This window comes from Panthera pardus, unplaced genomic scaffold, assembly GCF_024362965.1.
Source record: "Panthera pardus isolate Hobbes unplaced genomic scaffold, ASM2436296v1 HiC_scaffold_11, whole genome shotgun sequence".
Classification (NCBI taxonomy): domain Eukaryota; kingdom Metazoa; phylum Chordata; class Mammalia; order Carnivora; family Felidae; genus Panthera; species Panthera pardus.
Genome location: NW_026526666.1, coordinates 35,988,029 through 36,010,037, shown reverse-complemented (window position 1 = coordinate 36,010,037; position 22,009 = coordinate 35,988,029). Strand labels below are relative to the sequence as shown.

At 41.2% G+C, this 22,009-nt stretch overlaps 2 protein-coding genes across 3 annotated transcripts in view; one reads left to right on the top strand and one right to left on the bottom strand.

Moving 5' to 3' along the window:
* The window catches only part of LOC109246177 (uricase), an 85,056-nt gene that overhangs the window by 10,514 nt on the left and 52,533 nt on the right, over positions 1 to 22,009 (bottom strand). For both annotated transcript variants that reach the window (XM_019413977.2, XM_019413976.2), the window contains exons 2-4: positions 16,696 to 16,914; positions 13,530 to 13,646; positions 13,351 to 13,429 (exon numbers count right to left, since the gene is read on the bottom strand). In XM_019413977.2, the coding sequence (XP_019269522.1) occupies positions 13,351 to 13,429; positions 13,530 to 13,646; positions 16,696 to 16,914 (415 nt within the window). The remainder of the gene's footprint in view (positions 1 to 13,350; positions 13,430 to 13,529; positions 13,647 to 16,695; positions 16,915 to 22,009) is intronic.
* DNASE2B (deoxyribonuclease 2 beta) overlaps positions 1 to 22,009 on the top strand; it is an 80,818-nt gene that overhangs the window by 38,280 nt on the left and 20,529 nt on the right. The gene's annotated exons all lie outside the window — the stretch shown is intronic.

The window sequence follows — 22,009 nt, the reverse complement described above, 5'->3', positions numbered from 1 at the left end:
CATTACTTAACCCCTCTTTACCTTGAGTTTCTCATCTTGCAAACAGAGATGATCACCAATTTGATAGATGTCGGAGATAACGTCCATGAAGGACTTAGTAGAATGGCTGCCCCACTGAAAATCCTTTATAAAAGTTATGACCATGAGGCTGTGATAATTGACTTTTTCATATTGACTTTAACTACCCGTGAATATTTCTCATGTTTCACAAAGGCTCATTGGGTTCTGCAAACCACTTCTGACCTGCCGTCTCTATCCACCTCCAGCTCTGGGATGAGATTTATTGACCTCTGGGGAGTGTCAGTTCTGCTAGGCAACTTTTTAAATGTCTATTTTCTTGCTAGCATCTGAAAATGAAGAAAGAAGTTGCATTTTTATTTTTATTTTTTAACGTTTATTTATTTTTGAGACAGAGAGAGAGCATGAATGCGGGAGGGTCAGAGAGAGAGAGGGAGACACAGAATCCGAAACAGGCTCTAGGCTCTGAGCTGTCAGCACAGAGCCCGACGCAGGGCTTGAACTCACAAACCGCGAGATCATGACCTGAGCCGAAGTCGGCCGCTTAACCGACTGAACCACCCAGGCGCCCCAGAAGTTGCATTTTTAAATGTGTGTTGGCCTCAGTTTCACATAGAATAAAATGTTTTATGCTCCCAACGACAATTAACTATGGCCACAGTTTGGGCAGAACACAAACCATCTACTCTGGTACGCTCATTGTTCTATGAAGAACAACGACAAAAACCCTATTCTCTTTTAATATGATTTGCCCCCCCTTGGCACACATTAGACACTCTGGATGAAATCGAAGAGCTTATTTTATATTCCCTGTTGGCGGTGCCCCAGCTTTCTGAACACTGGTACGAACCTGAGCCTTTCAGAATCATGGACCCATCGACTAAAAAGTACAGTGGCTCACGCACTCTGAAAACAACTTCAGCTTAGACTGGCAGAATTATTTCAACCAAAAGGACTGTCCTTTTCTAGGTTATTTGTCACGAAACCACTTAATCAGCTTTTTTTTTTTTTTTTTTGCCTTTATGCCATGGTTATAGGGTAATGCAAAAGGAAGATTTTCACATTTTACTTTGCTAGAACATAATCTTTGCTAGCTTTTAGTGTCCTCCTACACACTTAACAGATTGTGGTTTATCTCTCAGAGAAGCATACATCCTACCCTTTAGCTCTCTAAGGGAAAGAAACTCACTGTGAATTAATAGAAAATAAGCCCAATTCCTTACCTACGCATCAGGTGTCACAAAGCACAAAGCTTTATTGAGCCAAGGGGGAAAAAAATCCTGTCATGAACAGGATAATTGCTTCCATGTTTAACACCTCCAAAAAGGACACAAATAGCTAAAAGGAGGATATTTTAAAACCATATTAAATCATTCTAGTAGAAAACCTCAAACTTGTAAAGTGCTAGAAAAAGTGAAAACTAAATATCATTTGCCTTTGGGAGTCCCTTTCACTCATGCGGGGAGAGTGAAAGGTCCCTCCACGCCATTCTGGAAGGGGAAAGATGGCATCAGCCATGTGGGAGGAAGTTAACTGGGCTTTTGTACAGCAAGGTTGTGGTTGAGGTGAGTTTAAAGGACTTGTGTTTACCAAAAACTCTTCTTTTGGAGAAACTGAAGAGTGCTTCAGTTTGACACCACAAAGGGCACACACAGGACATCGAAAAGGTCCTGGGTCTCCCCCTTCCTCCATCTCGCTTTTTCCACCTGCCCAGCTTGATGCCTCTGAAATTACTGTCCTCCAGGACTTCAATTTCATCACTTTTTTTCCCCTTAAAACCACCTCCTATGCCCCCCTGGTCTCCATGTCAATAGATCTTTTTTTTTTTTACTACCAGAAGACAATATCTCTTAGTTGAGATGTGTTTTCCATCTACCTGGCTCTGTTTTCGCTGAATTTTTTCTTTTTTTTTTAATTTTTTTTTAAATATTTATTTTTGAGAGACACAGTGACAGAGTGAGAGCAGGGGAGGGGCAGAGAGAGAGGGAGACACAGAATCTAAAGCAGGCTCCAGGCTCTGGGCTATCAGCACAGAGCCCAACATGGGGCTTGAACTCACAAACTGTGAGATCATGACCTGAGCTGAAGCCGGATGCTTAACCGACTGAGCCACCCAGGTGCCCCAGATGAATTTCTATACTCAGTGGCAGATTGGGAGGAATTTGATTCTTAAAGAATTGTGGGTTATAATTCAAATAATGCGGAGGTTTGGGGGGACCATTTAGTCCAAATTAGTGACTCAACCATCCCAGTGATTTCAAGACTCAGCTATGCTTGTAGTTTAGGGAGACACACGGAAGAAAGAGCTTGGAAGATCCAGTCTCCTTAGAACACCCAAACTAACAACTTGCATCACATGGACAGCCTAGCTCTTCTCTTAGAGTTTGGCAAGTCACAAACATAACTACAGTCCTCATCCCTTTGCGTGAAAAAATTCGTCTCTCCCTTCCAGATTCTCCCATGGAACTAACAGACTTTGAAACAGACAAAAGTACACTTAATGATGTAGCTTTCAAATATCCACTAAGAAAAGAGTATAATGGGAGTTTTACAGCAATTCTCAGGGTCTAAAATGGTGCTCGAGATTCAGTAGGCTTTCTATAAATGTTTGTTCAATTGATAAGAAAGAATCCAGTCTGTCAGTTACATATCCTGCTGGGAAAAGTCCCTATTGGGAGCCGCATGGCTAAATGTGTGATTAAGTACATGTGTTAACAGGGCAGAATTCTCACCAACTAGCCCCTCATCAAAAGCATTGCTTACAGGTTTGTAACAGTCTTTGACATGTGAATTGGGGCACACGCGCGCGCGTGCGCGTGTGTGTGTGTGTGTAATGATTGCTTTCTTCAGTTAAGCCTATGCAAGGGCACTTCTTATGGCAATGCCTGTACATTGACTTACCTCACAATATCTGCAGTTTTAGCTTTTGGATAAAAAGCAAATGAAGAATTAAATTTTGCTCTCCTAAGATCATAGATCTTTACTCTCCAAATGGGGACAGAGTGCAAATGTCATCTTTATATACACAACACTAGAATATACACACACTCATATACATGTACACACATATACTGCATACGCTTAAGGCAATAGATGCTTCTTCTGCTCCCTGATCCCTGCCATCCCTACATGATATCAGAAAGACTCTGGACTCTAGATGTGTCAAGCTGGAGCTTCTGGGAACACAGCCACAACAACTGCAGTATGCTGAGGCTTTGTGGCTCTCTGCAGAAAGAAAAAGCTTTGGTCTTACTATGGTGACTAGTTTTTCCATTCTGTAGCAAACAGGTGACTAGAATTCAGGCTGATGATAGCTCCTGGTAATTCCTGGAAAGAACAAGGGTATGAAGAGTGGCTTGTATTCTTCTTATGATCAGCAGAGCCCTATACTCTGCCACTCCACAGGGCCCTGCTAAAATATTCTTGTGGAAGGCACCAGTGATCCATTTACCAAACTGCACACTTACTGTTCCACTTTCTTTTAATCCACACTTCTGAACCTTCCCATAACAAAGACTGCTTGTCATTTACTAAATCTATTTCTTCTTCCTCCTAGGTACCTGGCTAGACTACATTTCCCAGCTTCCATTGCAGCTGGGTGGGGCTGAGAGATTAGGTTCCTTCCTGGAGAAGTGTGGCGCTCTATTCTCAGGCCTGATGTTATGCTGGAGGGGGTTTGTCTCCTCCCTTTGCTCCTCCAAGCTCTTTTCCTCTCCTGGTTGTCTGGTAAGGGGATCTATTCTCAAGGTGACCCAAAAAAAGTAAGGATAAAAATGTTAGGTTGCATCAACCTGGGTTCCTGAGTAACTTCTTGGAGCAGAACATTACCTCAACATGAGTGCACGCAAACACACACACACACACACACACACACACACACTGAACTGGACTTTTACAAAAAGCAATGAACTTCTTGTATGGAGCCACTGCATAGGATCCTGTGTGTTATGCATCCTGTTATCACAATAACTATCCCCGATTTCTTAATTTATTTTTTCTTTTGCCTCCACAACACCAGTCTCTCCAATCTTCCTTCTATCTCTCTGACCTTTCTTCTAATTTTTTAAACTGCCCAACCCATAAACTGAGGAATTTCCCTTGGGACCTGTCACTTTCCTCTTCTCGCTTCACATGTTTTTCTGGAATGGCTCTTTCTTACCCACAGCCTTACCTACCATCAGTCTGTTGATGGTCTGCAAATCTATTTCTATCTCTTATTCCCCCAAATCACCAGCTTCCCCCTGAACACTTTCTAATCATACGTGTTCTCCTTAGCCAACTCCCCCAAGCCCTCGACTTTAGGGCAACTTTCTTCTCTCCAAGCTCCACCCCTATCCAATCACTCAGACTCATTCAGTACCCTTCAGAAATGCCTCACATAATGCCCTCCTCCACCTCTGCAGTCATTCTCTCCATCTCTACTTCTCACTGCCTTAGATCTGACTCCATCATTTCTCCATCTCTGCAACAAGTTTCTGAATGTCTCTCTACTGCCTGTTTCTGCAGCCAGATTACCATAACCTTCATCAGAATTACTGAATAGTACACACACACACACACACACACACACACACACCTACCTTTCCTGGGTCTCTATTGCCATCGTAAATAATAACAATCGTATCTATCATTTCAGGAATGCTTCCTATGTGCCAGGTCCTGTGCTAAAATGCTCCATATTAATATTTATCTCCTTTAATTCTCTGGGAAATTAAGGTGGACACTGTTATCCTCATCTTACAAATGAAAACCACTGAAGAAGCACAAGTAACTCACAGTCACAAAGTTATTAAGTAATGGAGCTCAAATTCAAATACGGTATAGTCTGATCCAATACGTATGGTTTACTGCCACGTAAAACTACTTCCAAATTACACTCATCTTGTTAGTATGGTACGTGAGGCCCTTTAAAATCCAGCCCAAACCAACCTCTTCACATACATCTTGGCTCCTTACATTCTAAGAACTAGACCTTTGAACTTGCTACTGTTCCTCAAATGCTTTGCCCTTTCAACACTAAAATCACTTGTCCAGGATGGTGGTTGGCATAAGGCAGATATCCAAATTATGTTAGTTTCCCTCTTCCGCTTTTTCATGGCTCCTACCTAGATAACATTCTGTTTCTTCCACCTGTAATTTTCTTTCCTCTTCTGTGCCCAGCATATTCTGAATCATTTTTCAAAAGTCAATTGAAATATTTCCTCCTCCCCTGTCAAGCTTTCCAGACTCTTCCTAGGAAGACAGTTTTTTGCACCTCTTTGCTTCCCTAGCATAACTTTGATGCCCTCGTTGCAGTTTTTAGCCCTTATATTGCAATAAATCTTTTTATAAGTCTATCCCCTACTATTCATCTACTGCAAACTCACTAGGGCCAGGGAAAGTCTTACTCAACTCTGAATTTACAGCCCTAGGCTACATAAAAAGCCCTCAAAATCCAATTGTTGAATGAATAGTATTTCAACATGTTCTTATTCTTTAATTAGCTCTCCCAAAATAGAATTCTAGACCTTATCTAGAACTATTATTTTACAGACTTGAAAGTTGAAAGAGGAATATGCTATGCTAAATGTTGTGAAATCACTTAAAAATGGTTTAGAGCTAGGCTAGTCAATATGGTAGCCACTAGCCACGTGTGGCTCTTAAGCACTTGGAATATGGTAAATGTGAATTGAGATGTCCTGTAAATATAAAATACGCACAGGGTTTCAAACATTTAACTTTTTAAAAAAGAATGTGAAATATTACATTAGTAATTTATTTTTATTACATACTTAAGGTGTATTGTAACTATATCAGATTAAATAGAATATATTATTAAAAGTAATTTATTTTTTGCATTCCTGAAGTGACTACTAGAAAATTTTTAAATTACACACGTGGCTTGCATTACATTTCTGATGGACTATGCCAGCTTAGAGTTTATAATTTTACAAACATGATGTGATTTGAGAAGGAAAACACTGACCTGGGGAGTTAGGGAAACTTTCTTTCTCTTTCTCCCCCAAAGTCACATTCAAAAGGAAGGAAGGAAGGAAGGAAGGAAGGAAGGAAGGAAGGAAGGAAGGAAAGAAAGAAAGAAAGAAAGATGGAAGGGAGGAAGGGAGGGAGGGAGGAAGGAAGGAAGGAAGGAAAAGTACGTTTTATTTTAACTAACAAACAGCTCCATCAGCAAGTTAATATATATGACTACACATTTGGGGGATTAAGAAATCATTATCTTTTCAACTTAATATAACAACTAGTTATTCAGTCTCCTTTATATGGCAAAAATTACATAACTGTTAATCAAACACCAAGACGTCCCTGGCTGTGCCTAGAATTTAATACAGATAGCAAAAAAATATTAAATAACAGTTAATACACTAGAACTGTCTGAGGAAGGGCTTTATCCAATAGAATTCAGAATGAGAAAAGACTTCTATTTTATTAAGTTTATAATGTTTCTGATGTTTAAGAGATGCTATCTCAAATTCTTATTGAAGAGAGCTAGAGAAGAAAGAGCAGATACAGAAAAGAAAAGGAATGGAAGAGAAGAGGAAAAGAGAGGAGAAGAAAGAGAAGAATGATTGAAAAGGAAAAAAGTTCAGAGTCCACACTCTCTATTTATAATGATCATGAAAGTGCATTTTTTATTAGGATGGAGACCTTTCTACCACATTTGGCTCCACAGTTCCTAGAGGTCCTCTGGCCAGTTATTGCCCCACTCTGACAATCCTAACCAAACAGTGGAAGACAAGCTTTGGGAATTTTGATATTTGGTAAGTTCAATCCTCAGTACTAATAAGGTCCGTATTGTAATTGTGTTCCGTGGTTAAGTTTTAAATTTCTTAGTGAACACAAAGAATTACAGAATTGTCATTGCTATTTAAATGAGGTTCGTTCTATAGTAATTATAATAATATCAGTGGTCTTACTATTATGAAAATAAAATGTCAGGGAAACGTGATTGTTATTTACTATTTCCTATAAAGGTAATGATAATTAGTAGCATGGTATAGTCCAAAAAGTACTGGTCAGAACATTCAGAGATTTGGGGTTTTGTCAGCCCAGGCCTTTTTTTTCCCCTCACCTCAGAATCAGGTAATAAAAATGATCTACCTCACTCAACCCCTAGATTTCTCGCAAAATGTATTATTTCATTTTTATGTTTTTACAATAAAGGAGGAGATTGTTTTTAAATATACTCCAGAGTCGAGGAGAGGGGAAGATGGCGGCGTAGGAGGACGCTGGCCTCACCGCGTGTCCTGCTGATCACTTAGATTCCACCTACACCTGCCTAAATAACCCAGAAAACCGCCAGAGGATTAGCAGAACGGAGTCTCCGGAGCCAAGCGCAGACGAGAGGCCCACGGAAGAGGGTAGGAAGGGCGGCGAGGTGGTGCGCGCTCCACGGACTGGCGGGAGGGAGCCGGGGCGGGGGGGGGGGGGGGAGTTGGGGGGGGGGGCGGCTCGCTGGCCAAGCAGAGCCCCCGAGTCTGGCTGGCAAAGCGGAGGGGCCTGACAGACTGTGTTCCGACAGCAAGCGCGACTTAGAGTCTGGGAGGTCATAAGTTAACAGCTCTGCTCAGAAAGCGGGAAGGCTGGAGGACAAAGGGAGGGAGAGCTGCTGAGCCCCCGGAGGACAGAGCTCAGTTTGGTGGGGAACAAAGGCGCTCGCCAGCGCCATCTCCCCCGCCCATCCCCCAGCCAAAATCCCAAAGGGAACCAGTTCCTGCCAGGGAACTTGCTCGCTCCGCGCAAACACCCAACTCTGTGCTTCTGCGGAGCCAAACCTCCGGCAGCGGATCTGACTCCCTCCCGCTGCCACAGGACCCCTCCTGAAGTGGATCACCTAAGGAGAAGCGAGCTAAGCCTGCCCCTCCTGCCCCCGTGCACCTTGCCTACCCACCCCAGCTAATACGCCAGATCCCCAGCACCACAAGCCTGGCAGTGTGCAAGTAGCCCAGACGGGCCATGCCACACCACAGTGAATCCCGCCCCTAGGAGAGGGGAAGAGAAGGCACGCACCAGTCTGACTGTGGCCCCAGCGGTGGGCTGGGGGCAGACATCAGGTCAGACTGCAGCCCCGCCCACCAACTCCAGTTATACACCACAGCACAGGGGAAGTGCACTGCAGGTCCTCACCACTCCAGGGACTATCCAAAATGACCAAACGGAAGAATTCCCCTCAGAAGAATCTCCAGGAAATAACAACAGCTAATGAACTGATCAAAAAGGATTTAAATAATATAACAGAAAGTGAATTTAGAATAATAGTCATAAAATTAATCACTGGGCTTGAAAACAGTATAGAGGACAGCAGAGAATCTCTTGCCACAGAGATCAAGGGACTAAGGAACAGTCATGAGGAGCTGAAAAGCACTTTAAACGAAATGCAAAACAAAATGGAAACGACGACGGCTCGGATTGAAGAGGCAGAGGAGAGAATAGGTGAACTAGAAGATAAAGTTATGGAAAAAGAGGAAGCTGAGAGAAAGAGAGATAAAAAAATCCAGGAGTATGAGGGAAAAATCAGAGAACTAAGTGATACACTAAAAAGAAATAATATACGCATAATTGGTATCCCAGAGGAGGAAGAGAGAGGGAAAGGTGCTGAAGGGGTACTTGAAGAAATTATAGCTGAGAACTTCCCTGAATTGGGGAAGGAAAAAGGCATTGAAATCCAAGAGGCACAGAGAACTCCCTTCAGACGTAACTTCAATCGATCTTCTGCACGACATATCATAGTGAAACTGGCAAAATACAAGGATAAAGAGAAAATTCTGAAAGCAGCAAGGGATAAACGTGCCCTCACATATAAAGGGAGACCTATAAGACTCGTGACTGATCTCTCTTTTGAAACTTGGCAGGCCAGAAAGGCTTGGCACGATATCTTCAGTGTGCTAAACAGAAAAAATATGCAGCCGAGAATCCTTTATCCAGCAAATCTGTCATTTAGAATAGAAGGAGAGATAAAGGTCTTCCCAAACAAACAAAAACTGAAGGAATTTGTCACCACTAAACCAGCCCTACAAGAGATCCTAAGGGGGATCCTGTGAGACAAAGTACCAGAGACATCACTACAAGCATAAAACATACAGACATCACAATGACTCTAAACCCGTATCTTTCTATAATAACACTGAATGTAAATGGACTAAATGCGCCAACCAAAAGACATAGGGTATCAGAATGGATAAAAAAACAAGACCCATCTATTTGCTGTCTACAAGAGACTCATTTTAGATCTGAGGACACCTTTAGATTGAGAGTGACGGGATGGAGAACTATTTATCATGCTACTGGAAGCCAAAAGAAAGCTGGAGTAGCCATACTTATATCAGACAAACTAGACTTTAAATTAAAGGCTGTAACAAGAGATGAAGAAGGGCATTATATAATAATTACAGGGTCTATCCATCAGGAAGAGCTAACAATTATAAATGTCTATGCGCCGAATACCGGAGCCCCCAGATATATAAAACAATTACTCATAAACATAAGCAACCTTATTGATAAGAATGTGGTCATTGCAGGGGACTTTAACACCCCACTTAGAGAAATGGATAGATCATCTAGACACACGGTCAATAAAGAAACAAGGGCCCTGAATGATACATTGGATCAGATGGACTTGACAGATATATTTAGAACTCTGCATCCCAAAGCAACAGAATATACTTTCTTCTCGAGTGCACATGGAACATTCTCCAAGATAGATCATATATTGGGTCACAAAACAGCCCTTCATAAGTTTACAAGAATTGAAATTATACCATGCATACTTTCAGACCACAATGCTATGAAGCTTGAAATCAACCACAGGAAAAAGTCTGGAAAACCTCCAAAAGCATGGAGGTTAAAGAACACCCTACTAATGAATGAGTGGGTCAACCAGGCAGTTAGAGAAGAAATTAAAAAATATATGGAAACAAACGAAAATGAAAATACAACAATCCAAACGCTTTGGGATGCAGCGAAGGCAGTCCTGAGAGGAAAATACATTGCAATCCAGGCCTATCTCAAGAAACAAGAAAAATCCCAAATACAAAATCCAACAGGACACCTAAAGGAAATAGAAGCAGAACAGCAAAGGCAGCCTAAACCCAGCAGAAGAAGAGAAAGAATAAAGATCAAAGCAGAAATAAACAATATAGAATCTAAAAAAACTGTAGAGCAGATCAATGAAACCAAGAGTTGGTTTTTTGAAAAAATAAACAAAATTGACAAACCTCTAGCCAGGCTTCTCAAAAAGAAAAGGGAGATGACCCAAATAGATAAAATCATGAATGAAAATGGAATGATTACAACCAATCCCTCAGAGATACAAACAATTATCAGGGAATACTATGAAAAATTATATGCCAACAAATTGGACAACCTGGAAGAAATGGACAAATTCCTAAACACCCACACTCTTCCAAAACTCAATCAGGAGGAAATAGAAAGCTTGAACAGACCCATAACCAGCGAAGAAATTGAATCGGTTATCAAAAATCTCCCAACAAATAAGAGTCCAGGACCAGATGGCTTCCCAGCAGAGTTCTACCAGACGTTTAAAGCAGAGATAATACCTATCCTTCTCAAGCGATTCCAAGAAATAGAAAGGGAAGGAAAACTTCCAGACTCATTCTATGAAGCCAGTATGACTTTGATTCCTAACCAGACAGAGACCCAGTAAAAAAAGAGAACTACAGGCCAATATCCCTGATGAATATGGATGCAAAAATTCTCAATAAGATACTAGCAAATCGAATTCAACGGCATATAAAAAGAATTATTCACCATGATCAAGTGGGATTCATTCCTGGGATGCAGGGCTGGTTCAACATTCGCAAATCGATCAACGTGATACATCACATTAACAAAAAAAAAGAGAAGAACCATATGATCCTGTCAATCGATGCAGAAAAGGCCTTTGACAAAATCCAGCACCCTTTCTTAATAAAAACCCTTGAGAAAATCGGGATAGAAGGAACATACTTAAAGATCATAAAAGCCATTTATGAAAAGCCCACAGCTAACATCATCCTCAACGGGGAAAAACTGAGAGCTTTTTCCCTGAGATCAGGAACACGACAGGGATGCCCACTCTCACCGCTGTTGTTTAACATAGTGCTGGAAGTTCGAGCATCAGCAATCAGACAACAAAAGGAAATCAAAGGCATCAAAATTGGCAAAGATGAAGTCAAGCTTTCGCTTTTTGCAGATGACATGATATTATACATGGAAAATCCAATAGACTCCACCAAAAGTCTGCTAGAACTGATACATGAATTCAGCAAAGTTGCAGGATACAAAATCAATAGTACAGAAATCAGTTGCATTCTTATACACTAACAATGAAGCAACAGAAAGACAAATAAAGAAACTGATCCCATTCACAATTGCACCAAGAAGCATAAAATACCTAGGAATAAATCTAACCAAAGATGTAAAAGATGTGTATGCTGAAAACTATAGAAAGCTTATGAAGGAAATTGAAGAAGATTTAAAGAAATGGAAAGACATTCCCTGCTCATGGATTGGAAGAATAAATATTGTCAAAATGTCAATACTACCCAAAGCTATCTACACATTCAATGCAATCCCAATCAAAATTGCACCAGCATTCTTCTCAAAACTAGAACAAGCAATCCTAAAATTCATATGGAACCACAAAAGTCCCCGAATAGCCAAAGTAATTTTGAAGAAGAAGACCAAAGCAGGAGGCATCACAATCCCAGACTTTAGCCTCTACTACAAAGCTGTCATCATCAAGACAGCATGGTATTGGCACAAAAACAGACACATAGACCAATGGAATAGGATAGAAACCCCAGAACTAGACCCACAAACGTATGGCCAACTCATCTTTGACAAAGCAAGAAAGAACATCTAATGGAAAAAAGACAGTCTCTTTAACAAATGGTGCTGGGAGAACTGGACAGCAACATGCAGAAGGTTGAAACTAGACCACTTTCTCACACCATTCACAAAAATAAACTCAAAATGGATAAAGGACCTGAATGTGAGACAGGAAACCATCAAAACCTTAGAGGAGAAAGTAGGAAAAGACCTCTCTGACCTCAGCCGTAGCAATCTCTTACTCGACACATCCCCAAAGGCAAGGGAATTAAAAGCAAAAATGAACTACTGGGACCTTATGAAGATAAAAAGCTTCTGCACAGCAAAGGAAACAACCAACAAAACTAAAAGGCAACCAACGGAATGGGAGAAGATATTTGCAAATGACATATCAGACAAAGGGCTAGTATCCAAAATCTATAAAGAGCTCACCAAACTCCACACCCGAAAAACAAATAACCCAGTGAAGAAATGGGCAGAAAACATGAATAGACACTTCTCTAAAGAAGACATCCAGATGGCCAACAGGCACATGAAAAGATGTTCAACGTCGCTCCTTATCAGGGAAATACAAATCAAAACCACACTCAGATATCACCTCACACCAGTCAGAGTGGCCAAAATGAACAAATCAGGAGACTATCGATGCTGGAGAGGATGTGGAGAAATGGGAACCCTCTTGCACTGTTGGTGGGAATGCAAATTGGTGCAGCCGCTCTGGAAAGCAGTGTGGAGGTTCCTCAGAAAATTAAAAATAGACCTACCCTATGACCCAGCAATAGCACTGCTAGGAATTTATCCAAGGGATACAGGAGTACTGATGCATAGGGGCACTTGTACCCCAATGTTTATAGCAGCACTCTCAACAATAGCCAAATTATGGAAAGAGCCTAAAGGTCCATCAACTGATGAATGGATAAAGAAATTGTGGTTTATATACACAATGGAATACTACGTGGCAATGAGAAAAAATGAAATATGGCCTTTTGTAGCAACGTGGATGGAACTGGAGAGTGTGATGCTAAGTGAAATAAGCCATACAGAGAAAGACAGATACCATATGGTTTCACTCTTATGTGGATCCTGAGAAACGTAACAGAAACCCATGGGGGAGGGGAAGGAAAAAAAAAAAAAAAAAAGAGGTTAGAGTGGGAGAGAGCCAAAGCATAAGAGACTCTTAAAAACTGAGAACAAACTGAGGGTTGATGGGGGGTGGGAGGGAGGGGAGGGTGGGTGATGGGTATTGAGGAGGGCACCTTTTGGGATGAGCACTGGGTGTTGTATGGAAACCAATTTGACAGTAAATTTCATATATTAAAAAAATAAATAAATAAATAAATAAATAAATAAATAAACTCCAGAGTCACAGTGCTCATTCCCATCTCAGATTTAAATGCCTTCAAAATCCTCAACAGTTTTCCTCGATATTAATAAATGGAATTGTTTGGAAGAAAAAAATATTGAAATTGCTATTGTAGAATCAAAGCATGAAAAATATTTTCTTACCACTCCTCATCTGTTCCACCTCACAGAAGTGCGTTCCAGTGGGAGTGTGAATAAATGCATGGACATGCTTAACTCCATTCTGAAAATTAGGAACAAAAAATCGTTTCCAGTAAAATTTCAGCATATGTCATAAAGCCAATTTCTTTAATTAAACCGAGAGCACAAATAACTGAGCAAACCTTTTCAAGACGCTTCCAGGGGACTTCTTCCACGTAGACTTGAGCTCGGATGACATGGTCAAAAGAGGAAAGGAAATGCTCACAGATGCTCATTGCAAAAGTTTCTATGCTTTTGATCTGTAAAGTGAAACAAAATGCTAGTGATCAGAAATACCTGCCCCATTTAAAAATAGTTTGTAAATATCCACGGAGTTCTCTTTCCTGTTCAAATCCTTTTCAGAATCAGGTAAATATACATTTTGAAAGAACCATGAGACATGAATTGGTCCTTATCCCAAATTTTCATATGGTCTCCTAAATGTAGTTAATACAGCACCATTACTGGGGTGAGACTACCCTGTTTTTAAAAGAAACCTGTTTTTCAGGAAGAAATGTGTCAATCAATGGATGAGCACAAGAAAACTTAACATTTAGATTCTCCTTTCAGTGAGCTCAGTCATCACCCACGCCAACGACAATACTATGGTGGACTCCAAAACATTCTGGTGTCTCTATGAGGTTGCCAAATGGGCCTCCCAGTTTCCCAGGGGAAAACATTAACACAGGGCCACTTCTGCTTCCTTGCTTTGCAAACAGACCTTCGATTGACTATCCCTCACTCCCACCCCCATGAAGCAGCTCCCTACTTCCACACAAATTCTTCATAATAATCTCTAGACAATGTGTTATGGTCTTAGCAGAGTCTACAGATGATTTATGGCTTGCGTAAGGTGGACTATTTGTACAGGTTTCCCCAGGATAGTTCTGTTTTATGCCTGTTGTCCCAGAATAATTATTTAGCATCTTATTTCACTCTCAGAAGTGTCCTAGTTTGGAAAAAAAAATACTAACTCAAAAAGATATATGCACCCCCATGTTCGTTGCAGCATTATTTGCAATAACCAAAATATGGAAACAACTTAAGTATCCTGTCAGTGGATAAATGCATAAAGAAAATGTAATATATATTGGTAATATACATAATGGTGTATATATTTATTTATATGGTGTGTGTGTGTATATATATATATATATATATATATATATATATATATATACAGTGTGTGCGTGTGTGTGTGTATATATATATATATATATATAGTGTATATATATATATATATATATATAATGTATATTCATCTAAAAAGGAGTGAATCTTGACATTTGTGGTAACACAGATCATAGATGAACTTTGATGGGATTATGCTAAGAGAAATAAGTCAGGAAAAGACGAACACCATATGTTCTCACTTATATGTGGAATCTAAACAAAACAAAAACAAACAAACAAAATCAAGCTCATAGATACAGAGAACCGATTGGTGGTTGCCAGGAGAGAAGAGATAGGCAAAGTGGGTGAAGGGAGTCAAAACAAACTTCCAGTTATAAAATTAGTAATCATGGGGATGTAATATACAAGACAGGAAATACAGTTAATAATACTATATTATGTATTTGAAAGTAGCTAAGAGACAACTCTTAAAATTTCTGATGACAAGAAATAAAAATTTATTTCACCATATACACAAATATCAAACCATCATGTTGTGCACCTGAAATATAAAGTTGTATGCCAATTATATCTCAATTTAAAAAAACAAAAGAAAAAAAGTGCCACCTTGTTTTAGATAAGAAATTATATGGTCACTCTATCTACAATGAATGGATTTGAATTGTCTTTAAGATCCAGGTCCATTCCTTCACTTTTCTGCATCTCTCACATAGTACAGGAAATATGGGAATCTGTGTTACCTGGCCCTCTTTTGTAGTGCAGTACCGTAGCCTATTTTCAATTTATTTTTGTAAGAGAGCAATGCCTTTTTCTATAGCCATGTTTGTGCATGCTGGGCCACTCTAAATAGCAAGAAAAAGGTTCGGGGTGGAGCTAGGCCTTGCAGAAATTATATTTCAATTAGTTGGTTCATTTCATGAATTCTGAGTGTGGATTTCATGCAAAAGCATGAGAAAAGAAACTTTCTAGTCTACATTTCTTGTCTTTTTAGACTTCTTTGCAAAAAGAAAAATCATCTTGAGTTTCCCAGAAATCTGCTGGAGGTCCGACACAGCTTCCCTCACACTTAAACTAGAAGTTGAAGTGCTAAAATATCAGATACTATCAGCTCCAAGACTCTCTTGAAGAATACAGCTACCAACATATATGGATACTAAGTGGTCATGCAGTCGAGAACATTAGGAAGCCATTAAAAATTGGACCAATAGATTTCAAAATATATCTTCTACTCAAGATTTTCTTCTATAGTAACATCAGGAAGAGAAATGGTACTTCTTCTATAAATGTACACCATTCTAAAAGAAAAAAAAAAAAATAGGTAACAGGAATCAAAGAAATGCATGACAAAAAATGTGTAAAAATTCTATTCTGAAATCCTCCCAGGGCTTTGATTTGCCAATGATCCTAATTAAGAGAGAACATGTAAATTTGTCAGATAGGATTCTCTTCCTAAAAGATGTAGTAAGTTGAGAACCAAAAAAAGCAAAGAAATGAGATTAAGAGGGGAAAAAAAGAAAAAAGCTTTTCTGTAAGGCTGAGAATTTTAGAATCCAAAAGAAAAAGAATTAGTGGCCTAAATGTAAAAATAGGGTTAGAAAGTAAAGGGAACTTGGGGCGCCTGGGTGGCTCAGTCGTTTGGGCTGCCGACTTCGGCTCAGGTCATGATCTCACGGTCAGTGAGCTCGAGCACCGCGTCAGGCTCTGTGCTGACAGCTCAGAGCCTGGAGCCTGTTTCGGATTCTGTGTCTCCCTCTCTCTGACCCTCCCCCGTTCATGCTCTGTCTCTCTCTGTCTCAAAAATAAATAAACGTTAAAAATTAAAAAAAAAAAAAAAGAAGAAGAAAAAGAAAGTAAAGGGAACTTGCAGTAAGCAAGTGATATACTCATGTTATAGTTTAGTGAATTCTGCATCAAGATAGGTAACAACATAGGGGTGCCTGGGTGGCTCAGTCGGTTAAGTGTCTGGCTTCGGCTCAGGTCATAATCTTGTTTGGTGAGTTCGAGCCCCACATTGGTCTCTGTGCCAACAGCTCAGAGTCTGGAGACTGCTTCAGATTCCGTGCCCCTCTCTCTGTTCTGCCCCTACGCGCACTCTGTCTCTCTCTCTCTCAAAAATAAATAAACATTTAAAAAAAATTTTTTTCAAGACAGGCAGCATCTAAGAATGATACATACCCCTTTAAATTTTGCCAAGACGTGAACTGTGTTCTTGATGGTGTCTGTGGGGATGATGTCTGAATTATCTCCATGCAGATAATCTTTTTTGGAGCTCAGAGTAAGTTGCACCGAAGTTGCCACCTCTTTAATGCTGTGATATTTCCCATCTCGCTGAATATGGAGAACTTTTACCATATCCTTCCCATAGCCGGTTCGGACAAACTCCACCTCCTCATTCTGCAATGAAAAAACACTGTCATCGTATTGAAGAAAGATACATGAAAACAAAAAGTCACCTGCCAGTTCTTCAAGCCTTGATTTAATCATATAATTATAAAAGGTGAGAGTTAAGAGTATTCATGAAAGCAAGACCCTATCCTACCTTTGAAGAAAAACGGGAACTTTTATGGAGAAAAGAGAATTGCAAGAAACATATGAAAATATATCAAACTCGCCTGAAGACAGACAGGTAGATGGCTTTCTTGATAATATTAAGTAATAATAATAATAGTAACAGTATCTCCTGGACCAAACTATTTACTTTGTTTTATTTAATAACTGCTCACTCAATCCTTGGAACAGCTCTGAACTAATATTGTTCCCATTTCACAGACGGAGAACCTGAGGTTCAGAGTGTAAGTGACTAGCTCTACTTCACACAGCAAGTAAAGGATAGAGCCAACAATTCATACTCAGATCCGTGGGCTCCAAAGTTTATTCTCCTAACCACTATGCAGACTGCCATTCTTCTACAAAAATGTGTGACTATGTTAACTGAAAATAATTATATCCTGTTTTTTTTTAAACAGAGTGATATTCTGGAGAAAATGCCCTATGATCACTAAAAAAAATTTGAAAATTGCTTCCCCTTCTTGCTGCCGGGAAGAAGAGTAATTAGTGACAGGGTCCAGATTCCCTTCAGGAGTGCAGAGCCAGGCCATCTGGCTGCAGGAAAAGCTATGCTTTTAGCAAACAGACACTTAATAAAAGCCTGGTGATTGACTCATTAGTGCCCTTATTTGGAGCTGGCGCTCTCACGAGCAAATACATCCATCTCCACTGCTAGGATTCATAAGATTTGTCCCTGGGCTTTACTGGTGTTTGAAAGAAGAGGCAAGCATCAAAACTGAACATTAAGATGATAATGCCAGAAAGTGACAAAAAGAAAAGTAAATGAAAAACAACATGCAGTGAGAGTCTGGGGAGGGTCACAAAGAAGGAACCTCACCTGCTAATTGCACATAGGCTACCTAAAAATTTGTTTACATAAAGCATCACCAGATCCTCTGGGAGGAGTGGTAAAATACTAGCCAACATCAGAAATTATTGTTATGTTCTTAAGCAAAGTGGGAGATATGGGAGGTTGTCTTCAGTCTTGGGGACACAGCATTCCTGGTAAGGCATGCTGCTGATTTAAGGGACAACTCTTGGAAAGGCCCCTTAAAAGCCTCTGACCCAATTTTGGAGGGACTCATCTTCTAGGAAAGGATCAATGAGAAAACCCAAAGAGCAGACTTAGAGGATCTTAATAAGAGCTATAACACTGATGGGGAAAGAGTCACTGCTTGTGGTTGCAGGGGCTTTGGAATCAGACCACGTTCAAACTCTATCTTGCCATCTACAGCTTTGTGGCTTGCAACAAATAATTTGTTGGCTCTGAGTCCTTAGTTTCCCCAGCTGTACAAATGGAGATAACCACCCCTACTTGTAGGAGTTGCTGGTGAAAGGGCTGACTCGGTTCCTAGTACCTAGCTGCAGTGAGGTCAACCCCAGCAAAAGTGGCCACGTCAGGCCTGACTGTGGGCACAGCCCCAGCAGAGACAGTAGATGGGACTTTGAGTAAAGGCACCGGTTTTTAGAGTAGAGAGCACTGTTGGCAGCAGTCAGAGGAAGACTGTGACGTGTCTTTTGAGCCACAAGGAATTCCACCTGGGGGAGGAAGGCACTTGGCTGGCTGGGGGCCCCTGGATGGCATGAACGAGGATCCAGAACCAAAGGTCTCCGAGATTGTCCATCAGCCCCGGGATACACATGAATATTACTTCTCAGTCCTATCCACTGCCATTAAACACCTAAGCTATGGTAGCTCGGTCTGTGAAAGCAAGTGGTTCCTGCATGGCACATAGATTCAGGGGCACCTGGGTGGCTCTGACGGTTGAGTGCCTGAGTGTGAATCAGGTCATGATCTCACGGTTTGTGAGTTCGAGCCCTACATAGGGCTCACTGCTGTCAGTACAGAGCCAATTCGAATCCTCTCTTCCCTTCCCCTGCTGGCTCTCTCTCTCTCAAAAACAAATAAGCATTTTTTTTTTTTAAAGAAAGATTCAGTGACAGCCACCCTTCAGATCCCTAACTTTGCTCTCATCTTGCCACAGCCTGTTTCAAACTCTGCTTCAGCTATCCCGAGCTGATTGTACTTGCCCAGGCTCGGCAGCCTTTCTCTGCCTGTAGGCTTTGAATATGCTATTCCTTCTTTCCTGAACACCCTTTCTCTTCCTTCTGCCCAACTACCGACCCCTTCTGTCACCTGCCTAACTTCTTCTGGTCATCCTTCAGGTCTCAGATGCCACTTCTCCCGCGGGGAATCAGCCAGCCCTTCAAGGTCTGGTGCCCCTTCTGTATGCCCTGGAAATACTGTTATCGCCTTATCACAGTCTTTATCATATTATATTGCAATTGCCTCATCATGTGTTTGATTTGTCCAAAAATGGGAAATTATGCAGGAACAATTCTCAGTTGTCACGGCAACCCCAGTGCTCAGCACAGTGCCTAGAACACAAATAGGTGCTTAATAAACGCGTTGCGAACGAATGAATGGTGCACCCCCACCTCCACCTCTTGCGTGGTGACACGGAATAGTTCATGAAAACACCCAAAAGATTTCAATACAGGAATTGTCACTTCAACTCAATCCCCAATCAGGAAGTTCCTCTTCTGGGGAAAGCGGGGAAGGCGCCATCTGCCGTCTGATCACCACGGCCTGGAGATCACAGGCACAGCCGACTGGAGAACAAAGACCCAGGAAGTACCAAACTGAGTGTAGAGAGAGTCAGCCATGCGGCACAAAGTGCTCACCCTGCTTAACAAGACAGAGCACTCCGCACAGCGCAGCCCTCCCGGAGTTTCTGCACGAGGCGCGCAGGAGAGGTCAGCACTCCTCAGCAAGCTCCTGACCGGAGCAGAGCTTGAGTCGTTACACTTGCTGGGTAGTAAGTCAGAAGAAAAAGGACGTCACCATGAGGATGGAGCAGAAGGGAACAAGAACGGTGTGGGACGCCCGGAAGTCTCTTGGTAGGACCCGACAGAACAGATAACGGTCCAGACCAGAAATGAGGCTGTCCCCCCAGTGGGACTCCCCCCAGTTCTGTAGTCCAAGAAATCGGAAGTAGGTGCCAGAACTCTGTCCTGTATAAAGCACAGTATGGTGCAGAGATCCATGTGCATGATAGCTGCACAATGAGATACCATGAAAGGTCGCTCTCATCTGGAGGGTTGGCAGGTGGCTGAGAGGGTAGGCTCTGGGCTCTGGAATGAGGCAGCACAGGTGTGAGTGAGTCTTTGTTCTGCCACCTATTAGCTCTGTACTTGGAGGTCAATGCCTCCATCTATAAAATGGGTATAAGAGTAGTGCCCACTCTCAGGATTGCTGTGAAGATAACATGAGGAAAAAGAAAAAGCACTCAGAAAAGTGCCTGACAAATAGTAAGTGTTTAATAAATGTTAGCCGTCATTATCATTGATAAATAATAACTAGATGTCGAATTTTGCATCAAAGGGTCCTTCCAATCACTGTTGGAGAGAAATCCCCAGGTTACACACCAATCCAGAAAGACTGCTGCTAGTATAAGGCGTCCTTCTGCCTTCATACTTCGGTTGTCCTTCTTTGGGCTTGTGTGGCTTCAGGAAACAAAGTCGCAAAAGGAAACTCAATTTCCCAGAGTAAAACTCTGGATAGAACATCAGAAGGAATACATCTTTACCAGGCTCTATAAAAGAAAACTCCCTTTTTCTTAGACATGTCTTGAAAGATAAGGGGATGGAAATCATTACTTATCTGCAAGTAAGACTGGAGAGAACTCTCAGAGATTTTTTTTTAATTTTATTTATTTATTTTTTTTTTAATTTTTTTTTTTAATTTATTTTTGGGACAGAGAGAGACAGAGCATGAACGGGGGAGGGACAGAGAGAGGGAGACACAGAATCGGAAACAGGCTCCAGGCTCTGAGCTATCAGCCCAGAGCCCGACGCGGGGCTCGAACTCTCGGACCGCGAGATCGTGACCTGGCTGAAGTCGGACGCTCAACCGACTGCGCCACCCAGGCGCCCCACAGAGATTTTAAATTAATCTTATTTTTCACTTCTGTAATGAGCTAGTGAGTGTTCTCTTATTTGCAGGCCATGGTGAAAGTGCTAGTGGTTATCGCTACAGGACGAGACGTTCTTAGCCAGGAATCTGTTAACTTCTAGAAGGTCCAGTGATAGGTTTGAGGTGGAAAATATTAAGGAAGATTTTTTTAAAAAATTTTTTTGTAAGTTCAAATTTTATTTTTTTAAGTTTATTTTTATTATTTATTTTGTGAAAGCGAGTAGGAGAGCGGCAGAGAGAGAAAGGGAGAGAGAACCCCAAGCAGGTTCCGCACTGTCAGCACCGAGCCCCACGCGAACCGTGAGATCATGACCTGAGCTGAAATCAACAGTCGAACACCTGACCAACTGGGCCAACCAAGTACCCCATGTAAATTTAAATTTTAAAATGACTAGCATTTTCTCTTAAGTCTTTGAAGAGCTTCTGTAAGCCTCGTGTCTTCCCTCCATAACAGAGAGAAATGTAGAAGTGGTACAGCTATTTAGGTCCTGTCACACAGGCATAAAAATCAACTCCGTTGCAGCGTGTCCGGATGGAAGAACTGTGCAGGGAGACAAGCCTCTCTCTCTGTCTTTGGAATGTGCTGGAGAAGTTCTTCCAATTCTGTGCCCAGGTTTTTCCTTTGCCTGACGTTTTCTTGGGCATTCATGAACAAAAAGATTTCAGAGAAAGATGCTGAACTAATGTGAGAAAAAGAAACACTCATCCGAACCATTTTAATATCTCTTTGGTGGATCTTAACAATACATAAGGATAAGAACAATAACGGTGAATCATAACCTTAGAAGCAGCTGGTATTTTTTTGGCTGCCTCGGATCTACTCAATGTCAGATGGAAAAATATTGATATCTAGCAGAAAATGTCATGTTGCTTTAAGCTGCAGAATGGCTTATTTTTGCTAGCAAGGGGGTATGACTCTAAAAGGATTTGTCAAGCAGATGCTTCAGAAACAGTCAAACAAGTCAT